Source organism: Neolamprologus brichardi, chromosome 3 (genome assembly GCF_056152115.1).
Source record: "Neolamprologus brichardi isolate AB-2024 chromosome 3, ASM5615211v1, whole genome shotgun sequence".
In the NCBI taxonomy this organism is placed as follows: Eukaryota; Metazoa; Chordata; class Actinopteri; order Cichliformes; family Cichlidae; genus Neolamprologus; species Neolamprologus brichardi.
In genome coordinates this window covers 12,066,136-12,086,536 of record NC_142106.1, presented here as the reverse complement: position 1 = coordinate 12,086,536, position 20,401 = coordinate 12,066,136, and the positions used below count along the sequence as shown (strand labels likewise).

The 20,401-nt window shown below is 38.5% G+C and overlaps 3 protein-coding genes across 3 annotated transcripts in view; 2 read left to right on the top strand and 1 right to left on the bottom strand.

The window, feature by feature from the left end:
- Window positions 1-20,401, top strand: part of LOC148103510 (cell adhesion molecule CEACAM2-like) — a 272,876-nt gene that overhangs the window by 173,706 nt on the left and 78,769 nt on the right. The gene's annotated exons all lie outside the window — the stretch shown is intronic.
- LOC118455685 (interferon-induced protein 44-like) lies at window positions 106-9,438 on the top strand. The gene is made up of 7 exons (XM_087839487.1): window positions 106-145; window positions 245-278; window positions 414-606; window positions 1,212-1,367; window positions 1,497-1,668; window positions 9,048-9,148; window positions 9,250-9,438. The coding sequence occupies exons 1-7, from the start codon at window positions 106-108 to the stop codon at window positions 9,424-9,426; spliced, it is 873 nt and encodes a 290-aa protein (XP_087695613.1). The 3' UTR covers window positions 9,427-9,438.
- On the bottom strand, window positions 15,906-18,759 carry LOC102777045 (coxsackievirus and adenovirus receptor-like). Its single transcript, XM_087838898.1, has 3 exons — window positions 18,595-18,759; window positions 16,583-16,945; window positions 15,906-16,344 (listed from the first exon to the last, which is right to left on the bottom strand). The coding sequence occupies exons 1-3, from the start codon at window positions 18,662-18,664 to the stop codon at window positions 16,193-16,195; spliced, it is 585 nt and encodes a 194-aa protein (XP_087695024.1). The 5' UTR covers window positions 18,665-18,759; the 3' UTR covers window positions 15,906-16,192.

Here is a 20,401-nt window from a genome sequence, read left to right as displayed (position 1 = left end):
TGTCCAGCAAAGGTAGGTTCATTTTAATCCAAAGCAAAAATGAAATCGTTTATGTAAAGTTTGTAAACTTTGAATTAAATAGAGTAAATACTTTGTGTTTTAGTTATGGGTTCTTCGTCTTCAAAAAAAGCTGCTCCATCTCTACGTAAGTTTATTCAAAAGCTATAATCATACGAGTTGTCATCCAATAAAAAAAATGCACTATACATTGATGTTATTTTCTCATTAAATTGTTTCATGTCAGTTCTTGAAAAACCATGGAGGAAAATTAACAATGGGTGAGTGAAGCTCACAGAAAAAAATACATTTGAATTATTTCCTCTGTTTAGTCAGTAAACTACCCAGATGTTCCATGTTTATTCATTTTTTCCATGTAAGGGGTGAGATAATGTAATATTTCCTTTCCTGAGCAGAGAGAACCCAACTGATCAGCATTTTGTGGAGAACTACAAACCTGAGGCTGAAGAACAAAATCTTAGGATCCTCCTTCATGGTCCAGTTGGAGCTGGAAAATCTAGTTTCATCAATTCTGTAAACAGTGTCTTAAAAAAGAGAATATGTTGCGAGGCTTTGGTGGCTAACTCTCGTGACTGTTTCACCAAAAAGGTATGGACAGAGTACAACTATGCCAATAACAGTTAATATGTGACTCACTAAATAATTTGTAGGCAGAGCAGTGATCTGGCTTTATCCATGAATGTGCAAGTTGGTGAAAGCTTTTATCTATCTTTTACTGTCATGTATGTGAAGTTAACTTGTGGTGGAGAACTAGAATTAGATAAATGAATGAATGCACCATGTTCCTATCCTATCAGTAGCGTCAATGAGCTAACCTGGAAATAGTTAATTAGTACTAGCTATTACTAGATACAATAGCTATTATTGTCTAATTTTATTAGCCTCTCCTGCCTCACCAGCTCGTGGTACAAATGCCACTTTCTAGTAGTAGTGGCACTTTAGTTTCTCTATCAGATTCACCCCTTGCTCACCACCTCTGGTTTCAAAAGGCCAAAATAATAACTTTCACCTTGAAGTCTTGGTATGGAATTCCACTAACCCAGCGGTGATGCTGTGTTGGCAACAAGTTATAAAAATAACAAGAGCTCAATAGGTTGTAAAATTCTTCTGAATTTATTATCATTATAGAACCTGTTTCTGAGAGTGTTTGAATGTTAAAATAAATAAATGTATTCGCCATATGTGATCCACAGTATACAACCTACAAGATCGAAAAGGGAAATGCCTTTTACCCTTTTGTCCTAAATGACATGATGGGGTTGAAGTACGCAACCAGCAGAAGAAACAGAAGGATTCATGTGAAAGATGTCAAACAGGCGCTGAAGGGCCGCATAAAAGATGGTTACACGGTAGAGTTACTGCATTTTTAAAATTCTGACGTTCAGTTAGAAGAAAAAGATTTTTATATTATTTTTGGTACTTTTTTGGTAATTCATAATTTTACATTATTTGTTTTATGTTTACACTTTATCTTTTAGTTCAACCCTGAAAATAAACTGTCAAAAGGCGATAGATACTACAACAGAACTCCAACTGAGAACGACAAAGTGCACGTTTTGGTTTGTGTTGTTGATGCCAACACTGTATCTCTGATGAAAGATGCCACTGTGGAAGCAATACAGGACGTCAGAGATGAAGCCACTGACCTGGGTGAGCAAAAATCACTGCTTCTTCTTTTTTACAATGGAACCAACTGTCATGGTCCTGGGTCGGTGACCCAGCGCTTTCAGTTGATGATTATCACTTTCTAGTTTATTTCTGATCTTGTATTGGTTGTTGGTGTTTGGTTGTGTTTATCTTCCCTACCTGCGTCTCCCTCGGTGCTCTGTTCATGTCCTCGTGTTGTTATGTAAAACAGTCTGTGTGTTTCCTGTTTTACTTTGTAGGGTTGTGTCTCGTTATGTCCATTAGTTCCAGCTGTGTCCCCTCCTGTGTGCCATTTCCTGATTACCTGGTGTGTGTATTTATAGTGGGTGTCGGTCTGTGTTCATTGTCGGCTCGTCTGTGTTTCATGGTGTCTGTTCCTCGTCTGTGTCTCTCTGCCTCCCACCCCATTTGTATGATCCGGTTTGTTATTTAGCTCACCCAGTTTAGGTTTATGTTCTGTCCTGCCCTCAGTTCTGTTATTTGTACACTGTAAATTAAACCCTCACTCTTATCATCATATCGGCTGTCTGCATTTTGGGTCCTCCGTTTCCTCCATACCACACGGCTCACCCCGCCAGCCGTGACACCAACTGCCTTAAAAAAAAATCTAATGTAAGCCATCAGTACTTGTTATTGTTTGTTGCCATTTCAGTGTAAACACCCATCAATAAAGAATAACACTTATTCACATTGTTAAGCTATTAGTCAGTCCTTAATTCCTTCTTTATAAAGTGTTACTCTTTCTTAGTATATAATTTATAAATACAGATAGAAATGTATTAATTAGTAAGCTCATACATAAAATATTCATAGTATAATTTCTGAAGTCAAAATATGTGATTAACAAAGTAATTAGATGCAAATTTACATATATAATGACTAAGCTATGAGCTCAATGTATGTGAGTGTGTTCATAGAGAGTTTAGAAATATTTTTTATAGTTAAGTATCTTGCGTGAGCTCGTCAAAATAGAGGATTATTTTTGCCTTATTCAGCATTTATAAGTGAAAATGAAAGTACCTGAAGAATTGAACAAATAAGAGCTATCTTCACAAGAGCAAAATGGCACACAGCACAAAGACATTAAGCATATACAAACAGTATACAAACCTAACCCACCTGAAGAATGTAGGTAGGATCAGAGTGTAAACCAGAGTTTGTAAGATGGGTTTAAGAGAGAGCTACACTGAGCAATTGGAGCCACAGCACATCAGTTCCTTTGCTAAAACACCCACAGTTTCCCCCTGTATATCCTGTACATTATCTCAGCTGTCAATACTATTCCACCAACCTCAGACTCGTATGTGCCACGCAGCAGCTCCAAGTACTTGGTCTTTGGATTCACAGTTATAATCACAGTTCACAAATCACAGTCATTTGGAATTTATCAAATTTTCATGAGTCTCCTCATATTAAAATATTAATATTTTAGTAATTTAGAGTAAATTTGTAGTTTATCATTAACAGGAACACATAACATTCGGATTGTCTACATTCAAAGGAAGTACTTCCTCTTCCGCCTTTCATAGTTATGTACGAAATACGGCTGTATAAAAATCTAGCAGCCCCTTGCAACAGCATCTGGCTGCAGCCACTGGGGAGCGCCATATTGCGTCCTCCACACTAACCGGAAACACGTGACCTCCACAGTAACCGGAAACACATAAATTCAGTTAAATCGACTTTGACAATGAAAACTAAATTGTGTTTTTGTTACTAGTGATGCTGCTGATAAATAAATTTGTTTTTAAGTTGTTTTTTTGACACTCTGGGTTTATTAAAAAAACATCACAATTCATTCAGCTTGTTTGTGGCCAAAAGTGTCCATGTGTTCTGTTTTCTTTTTTTTGCTACTTTTTCTGCATAAAGGTTTTTTCATAAATATAAAGTAGTCATTACTTTTTACATTTTTTATCCTTCAAACACACTTTTCTAGTACAATGCTGTTTCTCAGATTTTTTATATATTTATTTATTTTGCAGCACATTGCTTGTGCGTCAATCAATCTAGTGCCGTTTGGTACTGGGCCGCGAGAGTTTAGGCTCGGGTGTGAAGTGTATGGTTTTCAGGGTTTTTAATTGTTAAGTCGGGTTCCCTGGGTCTTTTCCATTAACTGTGTTGTGGTCGTGTGTCTTATTTTGAAAGAACTATTTACGCGTTACCATAGCGACCAGAGAGCGTCAAGAAGCAGAGAGGAGGACGTTACTCGCAATGTTGTTGGCGTATTTCAGGAGGACGCTGCTCATAAAGTTACACAATTACACAGCCGAAATAATAAAAAAAAAATACCACAGTTTTTGTCTTAGTTTGCATCATTTTATTTTGTTGTATTTATCTGCAACACCTTAAAGGCCGGTCCGTGAAAATATTGTCTGACATTAAACTGGTCCGTGGTGCAAAAAAGGTTGTGCTGTACACTACAAAATGCGTTTAGCTCGTCGAATTTATATAAATCTGCCCACGAAACGTTTTGCACGGTTTCGTTTTATGATACTGGACTTATGTTTCTATGATGGGTTGAACTTTACGAGTGTTTAAACAAAAGAGAAAAGTGTGAAAATGTTCATGCATGTCTGAGGAAAGTGTATAAAGCATGTAGTGAGGGGTTTTACAGTCTTAAAACATTTTTAATAATTGTAAAAAAATAAAGTTGCCTACTTCGCGTAGCGAATGTAACTCCCGCGATAAACGAGGGACTGCTGTATTATTAATAGTAGAGTCTGGGACATCTAATTGATTAACATCCACATTGATTATCATGCACTATTATTTTTGTTCAAGGAGAGCAAAAACTATTATATATATATATACATACATACATACATACATACATACATACATACATACATACATATATATATATATATATATATATATATATATATATATATACACATACATATACATACATATACACACACACACATATACACGTATATATATATATATATATATATATATATATATATATATATATATATATATATATATATATATATATATATATATCAGCTTGTTCGTTGCCAAAAATGGCCACTTTTGTGTATGTTCAAAAAATGCTGTAAAATGTGTATTTATTAAAACATTTATCTACTTTTACCGACTTGACTCTTTAAATTAGCTTCAGTCCTTTTCATCAAAACCAAAATTTTATCTACATTCTTTTTTTACTCTTTAAATGCCAGTTAGGTTATATATAGTACCAGTAACGTTTCAGATAAAAAGGTGATAAAGTCCTAATGGTTTCATAAATCTTCCTATTTATTTTTTTTCATATAAGCATCGGGGACAAGGCTGTCCTGCAGTTGTTGAGGTTCACTAGTGTGCGCTCTATTTCTTCCAGGATGACTCTTCATTTGTAGGTTTTAGTGGACTCTTAGTACTGTGGAGTGATTTTCATGGGACAAAGGCTTGTATTCCAAGATCTGGGAGATTGTAGAAATGAGCAGCAATTCCCTTCTTGCCATCTTTCCAGAAAAATAAGTGATCTGGAAGCTGTTACGCTTACTTACAGCCGCAGCACTTTCTGTACCTGCATAAAGTCCAGGACACATTTACTAACAGTATGTGTTGCTGTATGTGCTGCAGCTTTGAATCTTTCATTAATATATATTTTGTTAATATTTTGGCTATGGTGTGTTGTTATGAAATGCACAAGAGTAAAAGTGTTAGCATGCGGTCAAAGCTAAGTTTGACTGGGAAACTCAAAGCTCAATAGTCTGTATTAACAAAAATTCACTGTAGCCTGTGTAATATTTAATGCATCATAATTTATTCCAGTCTAACTTGCAAATACATGTTTGCGTTGCAATGTCATGCACAAACACACACAATATTAGATCCTTAAGATCAAACCTGTGTCATTCTTTTGATCCACTGCAGTGTAGTAGTCACAAAAAAAAGAAGTGCAGATCAGAGGGTTAATTTGTAAAATGTCTAAAAATATTATTGATTACAGGATAATACATAAATGTTAATAGCAACTGTAAGCTTTTGACTTTGAAGTTAGAAGTATAAACAATGCTGTTACATTTACACTATTTTTTTTTACTATAAGTATGGACATAAAACAAGCTTATTATAAAATGTTGTTCACTTAATTGGAATTCTGTACACTGAAAAAAAAAACCCCAACAACACATAAAAAACACAAACAAACAGCCAGTGCCTTCATCTGTTCATTAAGTGTCAGACATCGCATTGACTTGTAGTCTCTGCTTGTCAGCACATGTAAAAAGAGCTCCATGTCCTCTGCAAACTGAAAAACAAAGAGGAAGAAGCCCCTCTACACAAAAACACTGCAGATGACAGGCCAGGCAAACATCTGTTACCTGGCATGTGATTCTGCAATGTGTCCTGTTTGAATGCCTCCTCATCATGTCAGCCTTCAAGTTTTTTTTGTAAGGAGACTAAGACCAAAGTGAGGGCATTTCATTTCCATGGACTTTCTACAAGCCACAGTTTCATTTAGCACAGAGGGTAGAGCACATGAATGTTCTACCGAAGATTCAGAAAATGATTTAGATGCTGGAGACAAGACATGGAGAGGGAGATGGGGCTCCTCGGAGAGTTCAGTGGGGAGCAGTCCTGAATGCTGACATGACAATAATTGACTTGCCATATCCCCACGCTGTATGACTGTCATGTTGCAGACAGGGCAGTGAAAGTGCACCGGCATATCATTTTGTCTGTAAGAGAGAAAAAAAAAAGAAGAAAAACAACAACATGTAATTTAAATGCAGTTGTATAGAATGCAATCAGTTTATCTAACAATCAGATTGTACATATTAACAAAAATATCCAAGCCATCCTTAATAATGAAAGCAAAATGTTGTGGATCACAAGAGCGGTCAGGAAATGTGGTGAACAAGAAAGAAAATATTTAATGAAAACACACTTTTTTTCTCTTGCTGATGAATGAACTGAACTGTACAATATGAAAAGCAACATTTAAGTCAACAAAGAGACTGCAGAGGTGCTGAAAAGAAGGGCATATTTATAACTTTAACTATGAGGTATACTTAATACCAACAGACCTTTGAAAGGCAAAGCATTTTTAATGTGTCCATTTATTTGCTCCTCAATCTTTGCCCTAAAAGTAGGACTGAAATTGGGGCACAGAGGGCAGTGAAACAGCCAACACGTGGTGCATTCCTGCAATTCTGGCTTGGAGGCAGAATTCCAATTTGATATGTGCATCTAAAACAGAGAGAAAAACAGATAAACACCATATACACATTTAAGTTCAGGTTTTAGCAGAAATAATAACACGTTACAGTTAGCATGTAAGAGATTTGGGGAGAAAATTCTTTACAAAAACATAATTTACAAGACACTTTTATTTGTGACATACGTATCTATTGACATATAACAGATAATTTAACAAAGGGTAACTAAAATCTGGGCAATAAAAAAGCAGAACAGAATGGAATAGAGAATATTAGTATTTATAAATGTATAAATCTCTTTGTGACAAACTTTACAATGTTGATGTAGGTGGAATGAGACACATGAATAAAGCACAATATGCAGTAAATGGAACAATGTGCATTGATGTCAGACAGTGAAAAGCAGTGAAGTGAATTTGTTCAATAACAAACAAAAATCTAATCCGTTTGAAAGGGACCACTAAACGCTAGTCAGAGGTGTTAAAAGTGCACACATTCCTTACTTAAGTTTAGATACCTCGGGGGTATGACAGTTGTTGTAACGCTAACAAAGTGCCAACATCAGTGTAAGCAAAGTAGATGATTCCTAGAATTATATAATTATTAACAGCAAATTTATCCATGGAAGACTATGTACCAACCTTTATGATCGATTTGCAAGGTTAATGATCCATGCAGGAACGAGACAAAAAAAAAAAAAAATCCATGCGGGAACGTATTTCCGCCTACTGTGGAGGTCACGTGTTTCCGGTTAGTGTGGAGGTCCCAATATGGCGCTCCCCAGTGGCTGCAGCCAGACCCTTCTCGCCCCTTGGCGTGCGCACTCACAACAATGGCTGAGCGTAATTGGAGTCATGCGCGGACTTATTTTACCTCCACAAAACGCTGAGACGTGGTTTGCGATACATGTGGCAAAAAAGTGCTCCAAGAGTGAGGTGTTGTGGACATAATAGGGAGACATCCAAAAGGGCATTATTATTGGCCGGCCCGGGAACAGCGGGGGTGTCCAAATTCAGAGGCTGCTTCCACCTGAGGACCCGGCCTTAGCGGTCTAAAGAAAGCCGGGTAGTAGGTCACGAGCTCCCTCGGTGGAGTGAAACGCTGCCGTCTGCTCCTTGCTATCTAAAATATAACCGGGCACTGACGTAAATTCTCGACCGCCTCACTCTTCTATTTAATCATTTTCTGTTTGACGTTTATTCAGCTGTGTGAAAACCCCGGAGGAACCCACCCAAGGGATTAATAAAGTTAAATTTAATTTAATCTAATCTAATAACTTTAATCTCAGCCAAACCGATTTACTCACGAACAAATAAAACACTGAAAACAACAATAACATTTTTAAGTTATCAAAGTGACTTATATATAATGTTTAACCCGAGTAGCAAAAGACCGCGGGGGGTTGAAATCGATGTGTCGGTCGGCTCAGATATTTGAAGTTTACACAGCTGCATTCTCACCTGAAAATATGTTTAAAAAAATTTGCAGCCCAGAAAGAGAAATGAGAGTAATATTTTAAAAAAGTCTCTGCCGTCATTGTTGGAAACTGAAATTGGCTGGGCCGCGCTATGAATTCTGCATATGATTTTTCAATTTTGTTGTCCGGGTGGAAAATCGGGAAAAATTCGGGAGAATGGTGGCTCCGAGAGATTTTCGGGAGGGGCACTGAAATTCGGGATTGTCGGAAAAATCGGGAGGGTTGGCATGTATGGTTGTGGCAACATCATTAACCTTGTAAAACACCTCAGAGTAAATTATATCACAGAATATGACGAGCGTATGTTGAGGTGAACTGAAGAGGAGGAGAGGGACAGGTGCTGGTGGGGCGAGACAGACGTCTCTCCTGGAGTCCTTTAGTGCTGCAGGCAGGCAACGTGTTCAAATAGCACAACTTCAGTTTTTTATTTCTATATGATGAACTCTGCATTATTAAGTGATGAGAAAAAGTAATCTGATGTCCTGTAATCATTATGACGCTATAATTTGAGATACAATAAATAAAATACATTTTTGTACAAAGTATCGGTATCAGATCAGTATCGTCAATACCACCCTGAATATTACTTGGTATCGGATTGGAAAGGAAATCAGAGGTATCGCACATCACTACAGATAGAATTGGACCACCGTCTTTTATGTACAACTAGAAGTGTTAGGAAACACTTATCTCACATCACAATCCATTCACCCAATATTTGTATTTTATTTTGTCAGAGATTCCACAAGTGGCAATTTTCACCAAAATTGACGAGGCTTTTCCTGAGATAAATCATGATGTGACAAATGTCTACAGGAGCCAATCTCTGCAGCAAAGGGTACATTATTTTAATTGAACTTTATACAGGAATGCATTATAATTAAACCGTCAAAATAATTCTCATATTTTTTATATTTCTTGTTTGTTTTTTTAATTTAGATTGAGCTGTTCAGCAAACGTGTGGGCATCCCTATTAACTGTATTTTTCCAGTGAAGAACTACCACTCAGAAAGAGAACTGAATCCTGACATTGATGCTATAATAATGAACGCCTTGAGACACATCATCGACATTGGAAATGACTCCCTCAACAGAAAGTTAAGACCCCAGACCTAGACATCCACTGTACTGAAATGTGTTTTTGGTTCAAGTGTTAAAACCATCACAATCATTGTATGTGTTACATTGTGTGTGAGTGAAAAGCATGGTTCCATCAAAAGTCTGAAATCAAGAAATGTAAGGTCTATATTTCCCTGAAAATTTACAAGAAGTATTTTAAAACTAGTAGAAAAATAATAATCCTCCAAATTTGTTTTGTAAATGTTTATTATTAAAGTTGTTTTAGTTTCCTGTATTACCAGATGCTCTGTCAAAAGTGGCCTGGAGGCCAGTTAAATAAAGAGAGATCATTACAAAGAATGAACATGATTTGTTGATGTACACAATTTTTATAGAGGTATTTGGCAGACTCCGATGGCCCATCTCGGCAGTGACAGGGATTACAGCCGGAAAGACAAGGAGGGCAATCTTACTGTGAGTCCTGACCTACAAGGAATGGGACATAAGTGCATTCACAATAATGCACAGCACAGGAAAGCTGGGAAAGGTCTGGTTAGCAAGGGCTAGATCAGCAGAGTACAGAATGAGCCCGCAACGAGGCTTGAGAGATAAAGGGGGCCAGGAGGGTGGAAAGAAACTGAAACAAGATGTGACAACAGCTGTAGCAGAAATAGAGAAGGAGAGTCAGTGATAGGACTGAGATTTGGCAAAGAAGCCAGGAGAGAAGAAGAGCCTGCGTTAATGCTTGAGGCTGCTGAATGCTGACATAACAAAGAGCCTTCAAGAGGCTGAAAATTGCGGGTGAGAAGAGCCTGTGCTAGGCTTACGGGTGTTGATGGCCAACAGAGAGCAGAGGCCTGTGAAAAAGCAGAATGTTACAAGGGACATGAAAGAGAAGACCCTGACTTGAAGCTAGCTGTTGTAGGCAAGGAGGAAGCACAGAGACAGAATGAGGCTGAGAGTTGGCAGAGCGGGAATAAGAAGGAAGACTTTTAAACCACCACCAAATATAATTAAAACTATTCTGTTTCAGCTCTGGTCATGTCAAATGACTGTCAGGTTTATATTGTTGGATTGTCATTTACCCATATATGCATAGAGTTTGATTGCATAATGATAGAGGTTTGATTCTTAGCAGTCTGTAAAGACTCTGTGTGCCTTCCAGAGTGCACTGGCATGCACACACAGATCCTAGGGTCGTACCTTATTTTATTGCTTTATGGTAGGATAAACACATCTATGTCTTTTTTAGTATAAGTGCCTTTTTTTTTAAATGAACTGCTGGACTAACAACCCCCCCCCCCCCCCCCCCCACACACACACACACACACACACACACACACACACACACCTACACGACACACAGACAAGGTACCCTTTGTTTACCTATACGCCAATGTAAAATGTCATATTTTACATAACTTATGTACATAACTTATGCATATTCATGTAACCTCAATAAAAGAGCAGTGTTACGAGGGAGCAGACAAGAGCAACTGGGGTCAAGCGAAGGAACGGCACTGTCGCGGTTCTCTCCCTGGTGCATGAGTAACACAAAGAGCTCTGGTGACTTGCGTCTTGCTTTTTGCTGTTGTAGTTGAATTAATAACATTTTATTTCAAAACACTCAAGGTCACTGTACACAGAATAAAAAGCAACATAAAAGCAAGCAGTTTACACAATCATAAAAGCACAAGACATAAACAAATTTAAAATAGCAGAATGGAGAGGTTATGTGGGATAAGCTATTTTGAACAAGTGCGTTTTGAGTTGGAACTTAAGGAGAGAGAAGGAAGAGATGTTTCTTAAATCAGGAGGTCGGGAATTCCAGAGTCGTGGAGCAGAGCAGCTGAAAGCCCTGCTCCCCATGGTGGCAAAACGGGGGGAGGAGACGGAGAGTGAAAGGGAAGAAGTAGATCTGAGACAACGAGATGGGGCGGTGATCTCAACCAGATCAGAAAGATATGGAGGGGAGAGATGATGAATAGCCTTAAATGTGTACAAGAGTATTTTGAAATTGATACGATATTTGACCGGGAGCCAATGAAGCTGCTGCAGGACAGGATTGATGTGGTGGACAGAAGGAGTCCTTGTGATGATACAGGCAGCAGAGTTCTGGACGCCTTGGAGCTTGTGGATGGAGCGTATTACTCCCTCTATAGACCCAGCATTACAGTTTGTTTAATGTTGTTCGAGTTCTCTAATGCTTTTAATACGATCCAGCCTGGGCTGCTGAGAGAGAAGTTGGAGGACATGTAGATGGAGGCTCAACTGGCTGACTTCAAGTACATCACAGATATACTAATGTTCTAATGCAAAAACAAACATAATCATTTTATGATTGGAAACCAAACAACCTGATCAGTGGTCTTTGATCACTGATTGTTGATCAATGGTCATGAGAATTTGCATAATTATGACGAAGGAACTGACCTCACAGCCCATTGTTCCTTCAGTGGGCTGGTTTCAGTCATTATGCAAATGTACTGTTTATAAGATTGGGGAAACCTGCAGTCAGCTGAGACTGAAGAAGTCACTTGGATGAGTGACGAAATGTTTGTCCCACTGAAAACGCTATGTCCAGATGAACAGAATCAACTTTTGGAGAGTACGTTTATTCTTATTTTCTTAAATCCGTGATGAATAGTAAGATGTTCTAGCTTACGGAGGGCTTTCTTATAAAGCAACAAATGATTTCTCCACGCTAAATGATGATCTTCTAAATTTGTATTTAGAAGCTAACAAGTTATCTGCTTTAGGCTACGTGTTTGTGAATTATACTACAGAGTCAAATATTTCTGATTTGAGGACTTATTTTTCACAGGAGCTACAATATCCAGAGTTGTAAGTAGTGAGGAAGTAAAATTATTAACAAGATAATCGACCACTGTTGGAGTAGCATTCAGGTAGCTGCTTTACTCTATGTTGGTACAGGTAATTGAAGATGATAACAGTGGGTGGATTATATTCTAAAACTTAGTTACAGCGCTTTCAGAAAGACATCTACTTTGATAAAGTCCACTCTCCACTGCTATGTAATCAATTATTGTAAATGTAAATGTTATCAGGAAATGATCAGACAGGAGAGGGTTTTCAGGAAACACTGTTAAATGTTCAGTTTCTATGCCATATGTTAAAACAAGATCTAGAGTGTGATTAAAGTGGTGGGTGGGTTCTTTTACATTTTGAGAGAAACCAATTGAGTCTAATAACAGATTAAAAACTGTGTTGAGGCTGTCATTTTTAGCATCTACATGGATGTTAAAATCACCCACAATAATTATTTTATCTGAGCTCAGAACTAAATTAGATATAAAGTCTGAGAAATCAGACAGAAACTCTGTGTAAGGCCCAGGTGGACGATAGATGATAACAAGTAAGACTGGTTTCTGAGTTTTACAGCTGGGGTGGACAAGTTTCTGATGTTTTTAACGAACACCTTTTATTGCTTGTAATGCACAGACACACCAACAGAGAGCAGTAATATCCCTTCAACATACATTGTAAAATTACTATTTTACCGCACGCTTTTAGCCTTGTGGCCTTTGTATTTCCTTTTAATGCTTGGACAATCACGCTTGATATGTTGGAGCATGAGTCAGAGCTGTGTGCTCCCACTGTTTTTGATCCACTCTGTTCATTTCTATGCATCTGAGATGACATAGCTGATACACTACTGGACACAGTGGTGTTATCAGTAAGCACTCGCTTTTGTTCCTCATTTATCAAGGCTTGTTGAACAAACTGTAGTGTCAGACTGTCCATCTTTGTCTCCAAAGCAGTGACAACAGTTGCATAGCTGGGTGGCAAACTACCTAGAAGGGTGATAATTTGATCTTCCTCTTCAATTACAGAACCTATTGCCCCTAGCTGATCAGTAAGTTCCTTCATCCTTTTTAAATGATCATTGACATGTTCTCCTTTCATCATTTCACACCAGAAGAACTTCTTCTTCAGAAATAGCTTGTTAGCAACATTATCTCTTTCAAACTGTGCTTTAGCATATCTCATGCTTCTTTCGGGGTCTTGCAGTTTGTTATCAAGTACAATTGGGGTGTTCTAGACGAGAGAAAATGTCCAGAGACAATCTACGTGCTGTGAAAATAACACAGGCAATTATCGAGTACATTGCATTGAGTGACCAGCCACTCTCGGAGGTAGAAAATGTTGGATTCCTGCATCTCCTCCATGTTCTGGAGCCCAGATATGATGTCCCAAGCCGCCACTACATGACTGACACGGAGCTGCCTAAACTACACGAGTCTGTGAAAAAACATATCCACAGCCTACTGCAAGCCTCCTCTGCGTTTAGTTTCACCACGGATATTTGGACAAGCAGTGTTAGCCCCGTGTCGCTGATTAGCCCAACCTCCCAGTGGATAGACGAGTTTCACGCCGCAACGAGCCATTACATGCCAAACAATTCCGCGGCTCGCACACCAGCCAGTCTATAGCGCATGTGTTTGAGGAAATGCTCCAGACATGGGGTATACCTAAGACATCAGTACATGTTGTGCTTTGTGACAATGCCAAAAACATGATTAAAGCCATGAATGACGCAGGGCTCCCAAGTCTGCCATATGTCGCGCACACGCTCCAACTCGCTGTTCACGAGGGCTTATTAGCACAGAGGAGCATAGCTGATGCTTTAGCAGTGGGACGGAAAGTAGTTGGGCATTTTAAACATTCCGCCTTAGCCTACTCCCGCCTCGAGGACATTCAGGGACAGCTCAACCAACCAATAAAGAGACTGCAGCAGGACATACAGACGCGCTGGAACAGCACGTATTACATGCTGGGGGTGTCCGAGCATGAACTCCCTGACTATCTCACCGCTCACCAATGGGCTCTTATGGAGACGACTGTTGCCATCCTCGCCCCCTTTGAGGAACTAACTTAAAATGTGAGCAGCTACGACGCACTAGCCTCTGATGTCATCCCAGCTGTGACTGTGCTAGTGAGACTTCTAAACAGAGAAACAGACGAACAAATTTCAAATTAAATTATGTTTTTTTTATAATTATTTATTCTGTAAGATGTTGCATACAACATGCTTTTCATTTTAAATAAATGTTCTTAATTCCAAACCAGTCCCTTGTTTGTTTGTTTTTTGTTAAATTATAGGACTAAAGCTGTTACCTGTAAATTTAAATCATGTTTTTATTAAGTACTCGGTATCGGTATCAGCGAGTACTGAAATGCAAGTACTCGTACTCGTACTCGTTTCCAAAAAAGTGGTATCAGTGCATCCCTAACAGTGAGTTAATACTTTGGCTATAAATTAGGTAGTGAGTACACATAAAGGGTGCTTCGGATGAAGCACGTGAAGATTATACTATGAAAAAAAATGTATTTAAAAGTTTTTAATTAAATTGCTAAGCAGATAAGCTACTCAGAAACACCACTGTGTTTGAGCAGGAACAGGAAGTGATACTCTACCACAGAGCAAGCGAACACCAAGTAACAGCGCCAGCAAGAGTCAGTGAAGGGGACGAGCTCAGATCTACGTCAAGTGCACTCATCCAGTTTTCAGCAGGCTGAGTTAGTGCCACGAGTATAGAGAGTAACTTTTTTTTTTACTGAAATCCATGAAGTCCATGATGAGGCAGGAAACCAGAAATAAAACAGCCAGAGTTACACCTGTTCTATTTTGATATTCCCTCACTCCTCGTCTATTCCCAGGTGTCTCCTCGTGTCTATCTTTGTTGTGTTTTCCTTCATGCTGTCTGCCTTGTGCGTTTAAGGGGTTCCTCCTTAGCCAATATGTTCTCACTGTTAGTGAGTTTGTAGTTTCTGCATAGCCTGTGTCATTTTGTCTTATGTTTGTTTTATGTTCAAAATAAAGCTGCTGACTTTAACTCACAACAACAAAAAAAAGTCATCAGAACCCAGAGCAAAGATTGTTCTTCATAACCCAAAAAGACAACTTCAAAAGTTCAACTTCAAAAGTAAGGTGACTTGTCAGAGTCAGATTTATATATCCATATTTCAGTGGTTCACAGTCTTTGTAAGTGGGCTTCAGGAGTTCTGACTATGTGCATCAAAGCAACAAAAGAAAAGTTTTCATCCTTTTCTTTTCCCATCTTTGGATTTGACGGACAGCTTTAACTCAAAGCAAATCTGATTGCCTCAACTTCATGTAAACCTGTGATAAAGGATGACTCAAAATGCAAAGGACTCTGTGCTCGTTCTTCCCACTGTTTCACTTTGTTCACTGTTGAAATTCAAACTTCTCACAGTAAAACATTTTATTGGAAATTATGTCACTACATAGAATATAAAACAATAAATAAAATACAAACAAAAACAAAAGTACATGACACACACAGCAAATAAAAACCCACAAAAACATTCACACTAAGCTTTAAAACAATCACCAAACAGAGCAGAGGATTTAGCTCATCTTCATTAATTTAAATGAATAAACTTGTTGAGAAGAATAGGAAACAACTGTGACATTAATTGCCACAGTTCTTGACTCGGTTTTTTGAGTTTGTACCTTTTTTCCTTTTTTATTTTTTATTTGTACCTTTTATTCTAAGTTCTGGTTCTGGAAGTTACATGTTCAAGCCAGACTTGCCACAGTCGTTACTTTTTGGTTTCTGTATCATGTTTATGTTTCCACATCCTCATTTAGTTTTACATGTGTCTGTCTTTGGCTTCAGTCCTTCATTTTGCCTCTTGTTCCTTTGCATTCTTGTGGCTATCTTCCAGTTGTGTTGATTATTATTCATTGGCTCCCCCTAGTGGGGAATCTGTGTACATATAAATATAAGATTCACATCCTGGGATTAGATGGTTTTAACATTACTGAATCTGCTGTTCAAGAACGACGTGGTCGCTTTTGGCGCCTTCGTCTTTTTTTGTATTCTAGTAAAATCACAAAGCTAACAACAACAAGAAGTACAACAAAAACTTGCAGAGCAACACTTCCAACCATCTTCCGTCCATCCTTTGTGTGTCCTCCTGTCTGACCTGCAGGTGAGAAACAGGTGTGAGGTGTCAGCTGTCAGGTAGGTGATGAGTGAAGAACAGAACAGAATCCATTTCCTCTTCAAACTGCTGTCAGACATTATCTACTGCACTCTGATCACATCACTCAGACCAGCTGCTTTCTACAAAGTCTCATCAACAACATCTTTAGAAACAAACATCAACAACCAGGAAGCAGCTTCACCTCTGATCACACACACACTCAACTCTACTCACTCACCTGGAGGATCAACAACACTCAGGTAGATGATGCTGATGGGTTCACCACCCAGATGAGCCCTCTTCCTGCGGTTCCCTCCCCTCACGAGGACTCGACACTCATATGTTCCAGTGTCATTAATCGTCACATCCTTCAGAATCAAAGACACGTCTCCATCCTTCATCTGTCTGTCCTGCAGATCCACTCGGTTCTTAAAAGATGGATGCTGGTTGCTTGGAATAACTTTTTCATCCCAGTGAAAAAGGACACGTTCTTGCTCCAGTTCAGGTTGGATCCACTCAACGCCTTTGATGGTTTTATTGTTTGGAGCTTGACATGGTAGAGTGATGTCCTGTCCAGACTCAGCTGTGATGTTTTTCTGGTCTGAAAAAGGAAACGACACATAGCCGAGATGTTAAAGTAACTAAAACAGCATCCAGTGAGACAGAGACCAGATCAGAGAGCTCTGCTAAGTGGAATCAGGGGACAAGGAACTGAAATTCATGAGTTAATGTTTTGAACTTAAAGTTCCCGTTTTCATTGGCACAAAGATGGCTCTATTTTAATCCAGTTCATTTCAATTTGATTTGATTTAATCTTTATAGCCAAAAATTCCAACAACAGTCACCTTATGGGACTTTATATTGTAAGTTAAAGATACTTTAATAATACAGAAACTCTAACAATCAGATGACCACCCTGTGAGCGAGCGCTTTGGCAACAGTGGGAAAGAAAAAACTCCCTTTTAACTTGGGGAAACCTCTAGCAGAAGCAGGCTCAGGGAGGTACGACTAATTTGAGTTGAGGGGAGAAGGACAGGACAAAAGACATGCTGCAGAAGAGAGCCAGAGAGTAATAGTAACAAATACTTAAATGCAGAGAGGTGTACAAACACATAGTAAATGAAGTAAGGAGATTGGAAAGAAAGTGAAAGGACTTCTTTGAGATTTTGAAGATGTTTGAGAAGAAGCTTTTCAGATGAGAGGGGAAACGTCTTCAAGAAACACAGAGAGGTCCAGTCGCTTTTCTTTCTAATCTCCTTAGATTACCATGACCTGGATGACTGAGACGCTTCACAGACATAGTGAGTGAAGAAGAAACACTGAGGGATCCATAGGAAGGTCTCACAACAACAATTGTGAGGATTCAGAGTCACCTGGTCCAGCCCTAACTATATGCTTTAGCAAAAAGGAAAGTTTTAAGCCTAATCTTAAAAGTAGAGATAGTGTCTGTCTCCCGAATCCAAACTGGAAGCTGGTTCCACAGAAGAGGGGCCTGAAAACTGAAGGCTCTCCCTCCCATTCTACTTTTAAATACTCTAGGAACAACAAGTAGGCCTGCAGAGCGAGAGCGAAGTGCTCTAATAGGGTGACAGAGTACAATGCGATCTATAAGATAAGATATAAGATGTGACACGGCATACCTTCTGTGACTAGATGAGGTTGGTATGCATGCAGTGGTATGTCACGGTATGGAAAAACAATCTCAGGTAACAGGAAATGAAAAAACAGGCTGCGAGAGTCAGATAAAAACAGAGTGTAGCAGGTAGAGTTTTTATTATCTATGTTCCTGGATCCTCATCTGCTGGTTAGAATGTTTTATCTGTTCTTGATAAAAGACATTTTTGATTTAGGTTTGATTCTATGTCCAGTTGAGATCTGACTGGTCCTTAACCTTAGCTAAATAGAATAAAATAGAAGAGCTACTTTACTCATTATCAGTCAGAACATACACCAACTGATGTATTGTGATGACACAGTGCTAAAACAATATAATAAATCTAAACAAGAAAAAAGAACCAAAGATATTTGCATTATAAAAATGCAGTCTTTTAACTGTGCACATAAACATAACAATAAAACTGTACTGGATCTTAGAAACAAATATATTGAAAAGAATAGATATACAGCAACAAAACCCTATTCCAGATGTGTTTCACTGCCCTAATACAACATAATTTAGGAGAGTCCAGAAACAGAGGCTGTTTAAAACATGAGGGAATCCTGTTTGATATAAAATGAGTTTAATCTCACCTGCAGAGACGAGTAGGAGGCAGACAGACAGTAAAGTCCAGCAGAGAGACGCAGACGCTACAGCAGGCATTTCACACAGATGACCTAGAATGATGTGAATATTTCAAAATGCCAGAGATAAAAACCTCAGTAAACTACAACTTATCAAATAAAGTGAAAGGAACTGAGAGTTTTACCAGGTGTATGTGGGTGGGTGGATGCCTTCAGCAGCTCTCTATGAATGGATTCCGAGAAAGGTGGAGTCAGAGTGATGGAAGTGTTTTGGAGCTGAGCCCTGAGATCCTGTTTTTCAGCTTCTTCCTGGTATGCAGAGATTCCTCTGCATTCTTTGAATCTTTGAGTGACAGTTGTAGACAAAAGCATGACAGGCAATCAGTTTTTCATTGTAACCCTTACAGCTCACCTGGCTGTGACTCTCAGCACTTCTCAGTTTGTTATAAGAGACTTTGTGCCCTTAGAGAAACACACCACCACACCTACACCTACACCCACCTGGAAGTCTAACCCTGATCCAAGTGTCATGAGAACGGGCTGAGAGGTTCAACTGTTCTTTATTTAGTGTAAAGTAGACAAATCTGTTTCGAGAAAGTTTGAACTGTTCCTTAAAATGATCAAGAAGTGTTTCAGCAACATGAGCAGGAGTCAGGGCCGGATCCAGTGTTGTGTTTGAGTGCGGAGCTATAAGTAAGAGCTGGGTGTGTTCCTTAATAAACAAAACCTGACCTAGAATAGCAGATTGGTGTGTCAAGATGTAGCAGCTGACTCAATATCATTTTTTCACTTGTTTACAACAGGAACACAGTTACACACACAGGCTCATATTTACAACTCTGATTCATCACTACAGCAACAGAGTCACAACAGAGTCAGATTTGTAATGTGAAAATTGTGGAGTAAGTACTGAGTGTTGGCACTATAGTCAGTGAACTCAGTGAAGTGAGTTTAGGAAAGCCTTTGTGTAATCCTGCTATTGTGTGTTATGTAAACTGCACAGAAACAGTGTGTGTCGTAGAAACTAACCAACGCAAACAAACTAACATGGCAGATTTTCCAACCTTTAGCTAAGTGCTTGAATTAAGTTAATTACATGATCATGATCTAGTTTTATGTGACTAAAAAGTCATAATTTTGACTTTTATTTCATAAAAAAAGAAAGTAACCACTTGAACATGTTAGCTTAGATTTATAATTTCATTATATTTGACAGTTGCACTAATTCCAGTCATGTGGTGTAACAGGAAGCAGAGTAAAACTATGGCTATCAGTTTAGAGATCGCTGTTTGGATGTTTGTATTTTAAAGGCCCCTCCTCCACGGAGTTCACTCAGTAGTTTAACATGAACACAGAGAGCTGAGATGATTCGGTGTCTGACGAGCTTCAAAAACTCATCAGCTTGTGACTCAAACTGAGCCTGAAGATATTTTTTAAATCGTGTTTTCCTTTTTCCTGAGACAGCACAAACCCCACACACTCTGTAAACTCCCACTGAGGCTAGTGATGCAGATTTACATATAAAGTCTTTCTCCATCTGTTGGTAATCTTGGTGTATTACAGCAGAACGACATGTTTCTGCTACAAGAAACATGGAAGTTATTTTAAAATATATTCTATAATAGTTTTAATGATCAGTTCACTGTGGAGTGACACTGATATGCATATTTTATTTTTATTGATCCTGATAATATTGTAAAAATATTGTAAAAAAATAAAATAATTTCTTTCTTTTTTCACCACTTAACATTTCATGGACAGATAGGAAAATAGTAAACTTTAAAAAGGGATACAGTCTTTTTTTAAATCAGAGTTT